This window comes from Carassius gibelio, chromosome B4 (genome assembly GCF_023724105.1).
Source record: "Carassius gibelio isolate Cgi1373 ecotype wild population from Czech Republic chromosome B4, carGib1.2-hapl.c, whole genome shotgun sequence".
Lineage (NCBI taxonomy): Eukaryota > Metazoa > Chordata > Actinopteri > Cypriniformes > Cyprinidae > Carassius > Carassius gibelio.
Window position 1 is genome coordinate 6,711,242 of NC_068399.1, and position 12,726 is coordinate 6,723,967.

The 12,726-nt window shown below is 36.6% G+C and overlaps 2 protein-coding genes across 3 annotated transcripts in view; one reads left to right on the top strand and one right to left on the bottom strand.

Moving 5' to 3' along the window:
- The window catches only part of LOC127955913 (NACHT, LRR and PYD domains-containing protein 12), a 389,353-nt gene that overhangs the window by 163,700 nt on the left and 212,927 nt on the right, over positions 1 to 12,726 (bottom strand). The window lies entirely within an intron of this gene.
- LOC127955926 (uncharacterized) lies at positions 1,011 to 6,836 on the top strand. Of its 2 annotated transcripts, XM_052553578.1 has the most exons (12): positions 1,011 to 1,151; positions 1,785 to 2,113; positions 2,581 to 2,695; positions 2,831 to 3,017; positions 3,109 to 3,385; positions 3,529 to 3,706; positions 4,620 to 4,687; positions 4,867 to 5,047; positions 5,267 to 5,515; positions 5,665 to 5,836; positions 5,945 to 6,093; positions 6,322 to 6,836. In XM_052553578.1, the coding sequence occupies exons 1-12, from the start codon at positions 1,022 to 1,024 to the stop codon at positions 6,435 to 6,437; spliced, it is 2,151 nt and encodes a 716-aa protein (XP_052409538.1). In that variant the 5' UTR covers positions 1,011 to 1,021; the 3' UTR covers positions 6,438 to 6,836. The 2 variants fall into 2 exon arrangements, with proteins under 2 accessions (XP_052409538.1, XP_052409539.1); XM_052553579.1 differs by lacking the exon at positions 1,011 to 1,151 and having other exon boundaries at positions 1,173 to 2,113.

Genomic DNA, 12,726 nt, shown 5'->3' on the forward strand with positions numbered 1-12,726 from the left:
TAGGGGTAAATTTATATGCTTGAAAAATGTTACAGTACCCTTTATCAGTTAGGCGTCCAATTTTATTTTGTAGTGCATCATACAACATTATTGTTTCTGAATTCTGTAGTAACAATATTCAACATGTGAAACAAAATGTTATAGTGCAGCCCTTCTATAGAGATGATAAAGACACAGAAATTGATATTAAATGGAATTACATTAACAGTACAAATTGTAAACAACTTTAGCAACATGCTGGTTCTTACAGCTTTCCTTTTAAACCTGAAGAGTTTATGATTGCTACTGACGTAGTTTTAATCAGCGATGGTTCACTCTTCAGGAGGTCGAGAAGCAGCATCTGATGTCAGTTATCTTCATGAACATTCAATGATGAATATATAGAAATTAATACTTTTATTCAGCAAGGATCCTTTAAATTGATCAAAAGTGATGTTAAAGACATCATTTTACAAGAAATTTTTATTTCAGATAAATGCTGCTCTTCTAAACTGTGTATTCATTAAAGAAACCTGAAAGAATTCTACTCAGCTGTTTTTAGCATTATCTTAATCAGACTTGACTGGTAGTGGATACTATAGGCAACTAAAATTCTTCTCTAATTTCTAGCTTTTAATTGGCTTAGAAATCTATAACTGCTGGACAATAACAAAGAATAATGATTTCTTTATATACTACAACCACATTTTATCACATAGAAAGGCAGAATAGTTTATATACTATGATGTGTCAATTAGCACTGCATTGTTCATATACTTTATCACCTGCTGGATATTTTTTGGACTTAAAAAAAAAAAAAAAGTAAACCGAAAACAGCTGTTTCATACAGCGATAGCTGGACGCTGTTGCCCCAATATTAGGAATATCCTGTCATGATTTTCTGCGTGAGAGCGCCCTCTGGCTTGGAGTATGAATGAGCATTTCACATATTACTTTCATTGTTAGTTATTTTATGTACATTGTACAACAAATATATGTGTGTGTGTGTGTGTGTGTGTGTAACCACTGAATACTATCTGATATGCAAGTATATCTTTGTTTTTTTCTGTGTGTATATTTCCAGCCACTATACAGGACTTTTAATTTGCTCGGACGCGGTGACGTCATAAGGGTGCGACGCGCTCCTGTGTCTGTGATTCGGCTGAAGCAAGGTTTGTTTTTTAAGCATTTATACTTTAAATGGATAAAAAGCGTTCCTTGCATAGTGTTTTCAAACGAATTAAATATTATTCAGTGTAACGTGGTTAACGCTTTGACATGCTTATCTTTGCAGACGTCATTCTTCTGTGTGTATAGTGCAGCCGCGCATGAATAACAGAAACAAAATCGCTTAAAAAAAATGAACCTTGGTCTTGTTTTAGTAAAAGCTTTTTTTTTTTTGTGGCATGTTAATAACTATTTGTATAAACAGTTTTACAATAAATTCCATGGTTACATAATGGTTAGTGCAGCTAAACCGTGGTTGATTTAATTATAGTAATAATATGTATTTGTTTTATTTCCAGTAAAGCCATGGTTCATTTTTGTGAGCTATGCCTCTCATTTCGCTCCCCATCACGTGATTCAGTTCACCATCAACATTCGAGTTCGATTAACTTCGTGATGGAGAGACAGGGTTTGAAGGGGTCATCGGATGCTAAATGCACTTTTACAAGTGGTTTGAACTGAAATGTGTTTGTTGTTAATCTCGTGAAATGTTAAGGGTGGTCTCGAGGGCCGTCGGTGTGTCGTCACACGGACGCAGGTCGCTCGTCGACGGTTGATTGACTCATGTTTCACTCCAGACTCGCGTGAGCAGTCTTCAGTCGTGTGTCCTCGCGGGAGGAAGATGGCTCCTAAGCGTCTGTGGTGTGCTGTCGTCGGCTGTCTTAATGAACAGAGCAGTCGTCATTTAGTCCCGACATCTGAGCCGCTGAAGACACAGTGGCTGGATTTCATTTTTAAAGGGAAGGTGCCCCCCGATCTACCTAAAAGCGTCCATGTTTGTGCCAATCATTTCTCTCCGGACTGCTTTATAAACGAGGGTCAGTATAAAGCAGGATTTGCTAAGAAACTCCTCCTGAAAAACGGATCGGTACCAACTATTCGTGTTCCTGCTTCACCTCCACGAGAAGTGAGTGTCATTTATTTATCAATCTTTGCAAATCGACTTTTCTAGTAACTTAATGTGCAGAAGTTAGAAGCTTTACACTTAGGTCATTTTTTCTATGTACAACCTTCTCAATATAATTTAATTCAAATTCAATTCAAATTAAGGTGATTGTATTATTACAAACTGTATGCTGTCAGTAAAGATAACATGGTAACACTGCATTAAGCTGACTTTTGTAGATGGATTGTGTCTGTTGATGATCAATAACTCATGTAAAAAATAAAAATATATATACTTATTTGAAATAGTTTGTAGGAGTTATAAATGCATGAAGATGACTGGTAACTTCAACGCAATACCTGCAAGAAAGTGTTTACAGCTCACAAATGATTGATTGATTGATGACCGTAACTACTCTCATTTATGTTTTTCAATATTATGAGGGGGTAGGTTATATGTTACCCGATCACGTATTTGCTCTCGTTTAGACAAACGCATCTGAAGAAGTGGCCAAGGTGCAACATGTGGCCTGCCAGATGGACACACCACCGTTTGGCACCCAGCTGTCAATAAAAACTCTACGTCCGCGCTACAGAAGCACAGGTTTGATGATCCAGGTCCTATATAGTGTAGAGTCATTTGTTCAGTTATTTTTGGTGCTTGTAAGTTATGATTTTTACTCATTTTTTAAATTGTATGTTCTTCCACGTTGGTAAAATGTCTACTGTTATGTAACAGGCACACAGACAACTACATTATCCCCAGATATTGGGGTTGGCTTCTCAAATTCACTGCTATCGTCAACCCCCCCAAAAAAGAAGCCAATTAAGCGATCTCGCTCGGAGCTAGAGGACGACCCTTCTAGAGCCAGCTCAAGTATGAAAGAGGAACAGCCTATGGATTCTGCATATGATCCAGATGTGACGTGAGTGATGTTGCATTCATCAAGATATTTTTTAGTAAGCTATGTGGAATTAGTTTAGTTCTTTTTAATGAAGTCTTTGTTATTCTAATAGGACTGAATCATCACAGCCCGCTCATAAGACAGCAACGTACATCGTTTATGAAGACTGCCTGCTGCAGCTCTTTGAGCAGTGCCCCGTGTGTCAAGGTGTTACCAGTGTGCGGAGAAGAAGGGTTGGCACGTTCCTGGCTGTGGAGCAACGCTGCCCTCACTGTGACTTCTTCAAAAAATGGAGTAGTCAGCCAGTTATAGGAAGCACTCCTGCAGGAAACCTCCAGCTCTCTGTTGCGGTGTATGCCACTGGTGTCTCTTTCTTCAAACTTGAAAAGGTAGGTTTGTAAGGATTTCACTCTCTTGCCTATAATTTAATGTTGCCATTAATATCACCTAAGAACCACCCTAGACCTGAAGAAATGAACATACTGTCCCTGAAGCCATTTTAAAAGAAAGACTCTTCTTTTTCTGAACTTAGGTATTCCGGGCAATGCAACTGAAAATGATCCACTACGACACCTTTCAAAGTCTCGCCCGGAGGTACATACAGCCTGCAATTGTACACAGCTGGAAGACAGCACAGGAGGGCATGCTGCAGCAGCTCAGACAGAAGCAGAACATTGTCCTAGGCGCTGATTTCAGGACAGATTCACCAGGTACTAAATGCTGAATGACTGAAAAAAAAAGAAGTACTGAATGTAATACAGAGTAAAAACAGTAATTTTCTCTGTAAAGGTCAATTATTAAAATAATAAAACTTGCTACGTGTGTTGCATTAAGGCCTTTCCACTCTTGGCGAGATGTGAATTGTCGACGGACAGTGCTTTCACGCCTTCTGCTAATTCAGGCCTGAATGCTAGGTGACCAATAATGCATCTATACTCAGATATGTATCTTTTAAATGGATTTAACATCATCCGCTGCTCAATATACAGTTTTAGATTAAGATAAACACCAGAAATAAGTTATCTATAATGCTTACAAAATGTAATAATGCTTGTATTTGCTTACCCACTTTAAACCTTCGTAGTTGATTTTGATTTTGATAAGCATACACAAGCACTCTTTGTATGTTTAATAATGCTACACTGATAATATTTGCCAAAAACAGCCTTGTTATTAAAATTACCATGAGCTGCATAAAAAAAACACATACAGAAAATATATTGTCATAATCATAAACACATTTTGCATGTGTAGAAAAAGTGAACATGCTCGGACTCCTAACACTCGCGCACATGGAAGAAAACGGACGATAACAAAAACTCAGCATCCACTCTTTTCTTATTTGCGAAACTGAAAAGATTCATCGGGACTGGTTCGAACGAAAAAATAATACTTTTTTCGTTGCACAAATGTTTGTGGCTTATTTGGAAGCATCCATAGAAATCTATAGTATTATTTCAGCGTGTCGTCTCGTACGATATTCGTTCCGTTTTTTGCGCTCAGTGTGAAAAGGCCTTTAAGCTAACCGAGACTTGTTATATATCATTGCTCTTTTGTTTCCATTGTCATTATTTGTAAGTCACGTTGGATAAAAGCATCTGCTAAATGTCTAAATCTATTCAGCCAAGTTTGGCGTTTACTCTGTGATGGACCTAAGGACCAGCACTATTATTGACCTGCAGCTAGTTCAGGTGAGTCTGAAAATATGGACTGTTGCAAAATGTTGTGCATATGCAATATAACAATGTAAATATACAGAAATAAAAACACACGTGGAATCTTTTTAATTTATTTTATAACTGTGTTGCTCTGCACTAACATAACAGGCATCGTCAACCTTGCTCATATCTGCCCCTTCTTTTGTAATCAGAGTAATGAGGTTGGAGGGAGCAACAACATGGAGAAAGAGGGTCTGAGGAGGAGCCTTGATCTCTTGAGTGCACACAGTGTGACTTTTGACAGTATTGTTACAGACCGGCACCCTCAAATACAAAAATACCTGCTGGAAGCCAACATCACGCAGTATTACGATGTATGGCACGTAGAAAAAGGTATTGGCTCCTGTTTGTGTTGGTGGGGTTTATGTGCTTCAATGACGTTCATAGTCTCACAGACTGGTTATTTTTTAATCGGAGCAGTAAAATGTCATAACTAAACATTATGATTGAAACTCATACCTTTGCCAAGAGCTGTCTTTTATAGATTATCTTGTGTTCAGTACATACTTTATCTCTGTGCATGTCTGAAATACAGTTTGTTTGTATTATTAGGAGTGTCCAAGAAACTGCTGAGGATTGCTCGGAGCAAAGACTGTGAACAATTGCAGAGGTGGCTTCACAGTATAAAAAACCACATATATTGGACAGCAGCTTCTTCTTCATCAGGACAAGAGAGAGTCGCAAAGTGGACTTCAATTCTTAACCATGTCCAGGACATGCACACACATGAAGATCCTGTTTTCCCACAGTGCTTGCATCCCCAACGCACTTCAAGGGACAAGAGCAAGTGGTTGAGAGCTGGTGTGTTCACGCTATTGTAAATCATCAATGTCAATGTAAATCATGTGGCTGTGCATATGACAGACATGACACCCCCCCATAATTAAAATGTTTATTTAAACATTAAAAAAAGTATATATAAAGTTGAATAAGTTCCACTTTCCCACCAGGGACGCCTGCCTTCTGTCGATTAGAGAAGGTCCTCACAAACAAGAGGATTCTGAAGGATGTGGAGAAGCTGAGCCCTCACCATCAGACCTCATCACTGCAGGCTTTCCGAAGCGTAATTCTGCGCTTTGTGCCCAAGAATGGTGTCTTTTCTTTTCTTGGAATGTTATGCAGGTAACTCAATATAATACTTCGAAAAGGAATAATGTATAAACATTTCCAAACACACAAATTAACAAGCAAGTCTGAACTAACATGCGTTTAATCATTACTTCTCTCCAGACTCTACCTGGCAGCCCTGCATTTTAATGAGAATGCTGAGGGTCCCCAAGCCACAACAGCAGCTGGAGAGCCACCGTTTAAGGTGTTTTTTCCGAAATACAAGAAAGGACTATGCTCTGCAAAGCCAGTGAAAACAGATCATACCTTCCGTGAGTTTAACAAGCTTTTATTTAAATACAAAATAAACTTTGTATGTACAGACATAATATCAGAAGCAGAATATAAATAACTTTTGTATTAAAGTACTTTTTAAAAAAGATGAATCTTTTAAACAATTGTATGTAGAAAACAGTAAAGTGACAAGTGTGCAATGCTGCTTCAGAGTCGTTAAAAAATATAAACTATTTACAATTTTTCTTTTTCCTTTTTTTGTGCAGACTATGTGGACAACCTGTTGGACCTTATCTTTGAGAAAGTTGTAGTGGACCCAACCTCATATATGGAGGATATCCTAAAGATCTCCATACCTGAGAATCTCGAGTGCCAGTTTTAGAAACCAGACTAACTGGAAGTGATAGCCAGCTATGTGTCTAGGTTCAATCAAGGCAGGACTGAACCCCTGAGCATAAGGGCCACACCACCCTGTTTCTACATCCCACAAATCCCCAACACTGGCTGACGAAGCTTCTGTAGGCCAAAAACCTCTAACGGCTGAGACAAATAAGCAATTCTTTTTTTACATTCATTTAATACTTGCTGTTTGTCTTTAGACAATCAGTTTTGCTGTTCCTGCTTAAAAACTGCTTAAAAACCTCTGTGGTATTCAGTAAAACAATCTTTCAGTCAATAAATGCTAGTACAAACAGTGTTGTCTATTCAGTACTTTGTATTTTGGATAGAATGGTATGTTGGAATGTGATGGAAAAAAAATAAAAAATACACTAAAGATGAACAGTGACCCACGGGGATCTTTATGGTTTGCTCCACAGTCGCTTATGTTACAATAGAAAATGAAGACTCAAATGAATCAAAACACAACTTCTATTCCCAGCTGTTGTAATCCTCTTAAAACATACAAAATATGAAAAAGGTAAGTGACCTGAGATTTTTAAAAGATGAACGCATAATAGCAATTCAATTTTGGAAAATACTGTACCTGTGGTATCTCCCTGCAGCATATGTTCTTGGGTTCTGTAGGCCACAATTTCCAAAAAAGATACCTTTTACAGCAATAACAATGTACTGACAACCCTGCAAATGTACTTGAATGTTTTGTTAATGTTACAACAAATTCTGAGATTTCCTTCAACCCCTGATAGGCTCATTATTCCTGTCATGTCCTAATGTCAGTGTTACTCCTAAAGTCTTACCTAGCACTGCATAGGTAACATCATATTATTTTTTTTCTTTCAGACAAATCCAGTCTGAGTTATTTTAAAAAAAATGTCTTTGATCTTTCAATCTGTTAAATAACACAAGGTGTTGCAGTGCATCAGTCCAAAACAAGTTAAATAAAAAGTGCCCATCCTTAATAAAAAGTGTCTCCCATAGCTCCAGGGGGTGAACATAGGCCTCCTGTAGCAAATCGATGCGTTTTTGTAAGAAAAATCTGCATAAAAAACAATGATCACTTCAATGTAAAATCCTTGTTTTGTACTTTTGTCTAGATTAAAGTGATCCTTACATTTTAAACATGTATAATTGGTTATTTTTCCTACAAAAACACATCAATTCGTTGTTAACCCCTGGGGCCATGTGAGACCTTTTATTTGACATCTTTTGGACTGATACACTGCAACATCTGCTGAGTGCAATTAAATAGCTAGGAAAGTTCAAAAGACATTTTTTTAAATAACTCTGACTGGATTAGGATACCTAGGATGACTTCAGGGCAAGTAATTAATGAGCTAATTAAAATTTTTGAGTGAACTAACACTTTAAGTTAACCAACCATTGAGAAACCTCCTGTTTGAGTCTTTAATTGTCAAACTTCTTCAGGGGCATAATCTTGTTCCGGGTCCAACTCGAAATACGTCTTCAAGACCTCCCGCTGCCATACTTTCCTCAAACTATACCCTCGACTGTTGTCAAGGCACCACTACATCTGAGTTGTCTAAATGCCACACAGAACAGATGGTGGGTTGAACAGAGCTCATTAACATTTAAAGCAACATGCACTGAAATGGCATGCTGTAGACAGGGCTGTTTTTGACAAGGTAAAAAGAGTGTTTTTTTTTTTTCAACTACCAATGAGAGTTTTTAATCAAAGTATATTTCAGACTTTATATATTAAGACCCTAAATAATCATATCTACTTGTGGAAACCAGGCATCCGATGACCCCTTTAAACTAAGAAACTGCATGAAATCACTTCCTTGGTTGATGTGTGAATTATTTTGTTACTTAATTCATAATTGGTGTGTTTTTATTTTAAAGTTGTTGTTTTTTTAGACTGATAAGTTAATTCAACTCCATTAACTACCAAACTGACTGACTCCCTTACCAGTACTCGTGACTATTGAACTAGGGAGCTGATTAAGACACACCCAAAGATTTAGTTTACATTTATTTTTCTCTCTGATAATTATTCTCATCTTAAACAGGATAAAGTGTCCAAACAAACAGAAAAACTCCTGGTGAAGTGAAGGACATCTACAAGTAAAAAGATGCTGGTTATTAAAGTAGAGAGTGCAGAAATGAAGATTGAAGAAACATTCAGAGTGAAACAGGAAGCTACAGAGGAACAAACAGGTTAGTTTTTATTCTCAAACCTAATCTCAGTCATTTGATATTTAATAAAATGTCCAGCTCTACAGAAACTAAGGATATTTTTGAAGATGGAGGGTCGTTATTAAAGGGGTTTTACATGACTGGACAGACATGTTGAGATCATGTTGAGTCTTTATTTGCATTTTATTTAAAGGGCTTTGATGGGTAAGTAAAACAACCAGCAGGCACTTATTTTGTAACCAATGATTTTAGTTGAATGTCTGTAAGTCAAATGGTTCACAAAAAAACACCAAAGAACATCTGCTGTTACTTTAACTTCTTTTCTAAGGCCCAGTTGTAAATGTAGCATCAGAAGTTGGTCTAGTATAAAACTAGAAACTCGTAGCTGCAACACGTACAAACTTCATCACAGATGCAATATTTGCCAGACGTTTCAGACAATTTCATAGAGCAAAACATTTGTATAATTTTAGTTTCCCTGCAGCACAGCATCTAATATAAATAAGTTTCCTGCTTGTTCAGAAGATGCAATTCACTTTTCTGACCATTGACAAATGGGTTAAGTAGCTGTGAAAAATTCCAATTATCCAATTATCTTTGTGGGGAACTATATAATTAATTTTTTATTAATACATGTCTCTTATATATTCAAGGACTTTGTATTGAATCTATTTTAATGCACTTTTCTAAAGCTCCACTATGTAACTTTTTTTTAGTCGAAAATTTGGTAGGAACTATTATGAAAAGATTACTACCAAGGGAGGCTTGGTATGAATTTATATCAGTTCAGTTTGTCTTGTTTTTCTTAGCACTTTTTAAAATTGTTAAATTCAGGAAATGCTTGCATTAATTTATACTCGATGGTGTGTGCTTCACAAGCATCATTTAAAAAAAAAAAACATTAGGATGGGAGTTACTAGTTTTTTGTGAATTTAAAATTTAAACAAATCTAGTGATTGATCACGTCTTAATTAGTGCCATCAATCGATTAAAAAAAAAAGATCAAACAATTTGCTAATTTTTCTGAAATTAATCATGATTAATCCCACCAAATTTTTAAATTTGTAAATATACTATACATTTAATCTTCAGATTAATCTACAAACAACAACAAAAAAACTGTATATTTTGTAAAATCTTTTTTTAGTGACTGAAGGCCAGTATCACTGATACCAATACTACTGTCTCTATAAAATGGTTGTTCTCCTAACATTTAACCATTGACTATGGCAATTCAACATTACAGCATAATTGAGAGCTATCAATATGAACATTTATTAGACTTTAAAAATAACTTAAAATTAATCACTTACCCCCATGCCATTCCAAACCCGTAAAAGCTGTGTTCGTCTTCATAACACAATTTAAGATATTTTGAATGACAAAAATAAAGATTTTATTCAACAGTGTCTCTGTAGACGGTTTGGGAACACAGTCTTTTAACAATTCTGGGAGGCAAGTAAACAAATACTTTAATGACACTTTACTCTAGCATGTCCGAGTGACTATAACAAAATTTCAGATGCTGTGAAGTGAGATTTTTTTACCATCCATAGTGTTGAGTCATGACTTTTTCAATGCAATTGGAAAGATTTTATTCGCAAAATGCATTTCCATCTCCCATTATTCGCATTAACCCTTTTTCGCACAAGTCAAAACCACCTAAAAGCGTAAAAACTTTTTTGCGAATGAAGGTAATTTTATTCAAAATTCAGCGTTTCCGTCACTCGATTCTGATGCGATACTTTGAAATGCGCATAAAAGCAGGGAGATGGAAACCCAGCTTATATCACTCCACATCAGTGTAGCCCTATTTTGGTGATCTCGCGCAGGTAAAGTCACAGGTCTTTACACTCGTTACCTTACATCTCCTTTTGAAGTGGACTTTGAGCTTTGTAACTTTGCAGATCTTTTTTTTGTGCTCAAACAGCAACATTACAAACTAACTAAAGTTGAAAAAGTGAAATAGCAAAATAGGACCCCTTCAAGAATTTTTACATATTGTAACTAAAAACAATAAAAAAAAAATAAAACATAAGGTATTTTGCCATGCAGTTGGGAAGTAATTTGAAATGAAGCTATAGTGTCACAGCTTATCTTGCCTTGCTGGAAGATTAGGCAAACAGAACCATGAGTTGTGCAGAGAACGTTTTCAAAGAACACGCTGATATTAGTGAGGGCACAGAATTCAATTCAAGTTTATTTGTAAAGCACTTTTTACAATACAAATAATTATAAAGCAACTTTACAGAAAATTACATTTCTACAATATTTAGTAGTAGCTGTATATAAATCCCGTGGCAAAACAGAGAAACAAAGAGAGACATAATTAGCGTAGCTGCTGTTTCAACAAAGTAAAATGAACTAGTTTAACCAAAGATAAAGAGTAAGAATGTGCATTTGATCAGATGCAACTGCAGTCACAATGTATGAGATGCATTATTCGAATGCTTGGTGAAAGAGATGTGTTTTTAATCTAGATTTAAACAGAGAGAGTGTGTCTGAACTCCGAACATTATCAGGAAGGCTATTGCAGAGTTTGGGAGCCAAATGTTGTAGCGTGGTAGAAGACTAGTTAGGTACACAGGAGCTAAACCATTTAGGGCATTATAGGTAAGTAATGATAATTTGTAACTGATACGGAACTTAATAGGTAGCCAGTGCAGAGACTGTAAAATTGGGGTAATATGATCATATTTTCTTGGCTTGGTAAGGACTCTAGCTGCTGCATTTTGGACTACCTGTAGCTTGTTTGTTGAAGATACAGGACAGCCACCTAGAAGTGCATTACAATAGTCCAGTCTAGAGGTCATGAATGCATGAACTAGCTTTTCTGCATCAGAAACAGATAACATGTTTTGTAGCTTGGCAATGTTTCTAAGATGGAATAATGCAGTTTTTGTAACATGGGAAATATGGTTTTCAAAAGACAAGTAACTGTCTAATATAACACCCAGATTTTTGATTGTAGAGGAAGTAACAGTACATCTGTCTAGTTGCAAACTGTAGTCTACTAGATTCTGTGTACTGTTCTTATCCGAATCTAAGGAAAAAAATATTGGTCATCCAATCTTTTAAATTTTTAACACACTCCGTTATCTTAGATCATTTAGAAGTTTTATCTTGTCTCATTGAGATATATAGCGGAGTATCATCAGCATAACAGTGGAAACTAATCCCGTATTTTCTAATAATATTACCAAGGGGCAACATGTATATTTGTTACAGCCACTGCTATAACACAAAAGAGGGATGACACAACGGCTCGATCAAAAGGGGAATTTATTAATAAAATGGAATATAACAACAAGTGGGAGAAATTAGACAGGAAAAATAAGAGGGATAAACACAAAAGAGAGCTCAGCTCCGACTCGGGACGGCCGCTCAAGTTCCGCCCCCGAAGTATGGGAACTTGACTTCCTTTAAGCTCACGTAAATAGTCCACAGGTGTAGAGGATCTGCTAAATCAGAACAATGGTAAATCACGCTTTTCCTGCCCCTAGAGGGCAGGCAAATACATAAATATACATGCATGTAACAATATTGAAAATAGAAGGGGACCTAGGACGGATCCTTGTGGCACTCCATATTTTACTGATGATAAATGAGATGACTCCCCATTTAAATAAATAAAATGGTAGCGTTCGGACAGGTAGGATCCAAACCATCTTAGAGCCTGCCCTTGAATACCTTAATAGTTTTGTAATCAATCTATGAGTATGTCATGATCTATGGTTTTGAACGCAGCACTAAGATCAAGTGAAACTAGCAATGAGATGCAGCCTTGATCTGACGCAAGGAGCAAGTCATTTGTAATTTTAACAAGTGCAGTTTCTATGCTATGGTGGGGCCTGAAACCTGACTGAAATTCTTCAAATGGATAATTTTTGTGCAGGAAGGTGCTCAATTGAGCAGACACAACTTTTTCTGAAATGTTAGACCTAAATGAAAGCTTTGAAATAGGCCTATAATTTGCCAGTTCACTAGGATCTAGTTGTGGTTTCTTAATAAGAGGCTTAATAACCGGCAGCTTGAATGGTTTTGGGACGTGACCTAAAGATAACGACGAGTTAATGATATTGAGAAGCGGTTCTTCGGCTACAGGTAACAAA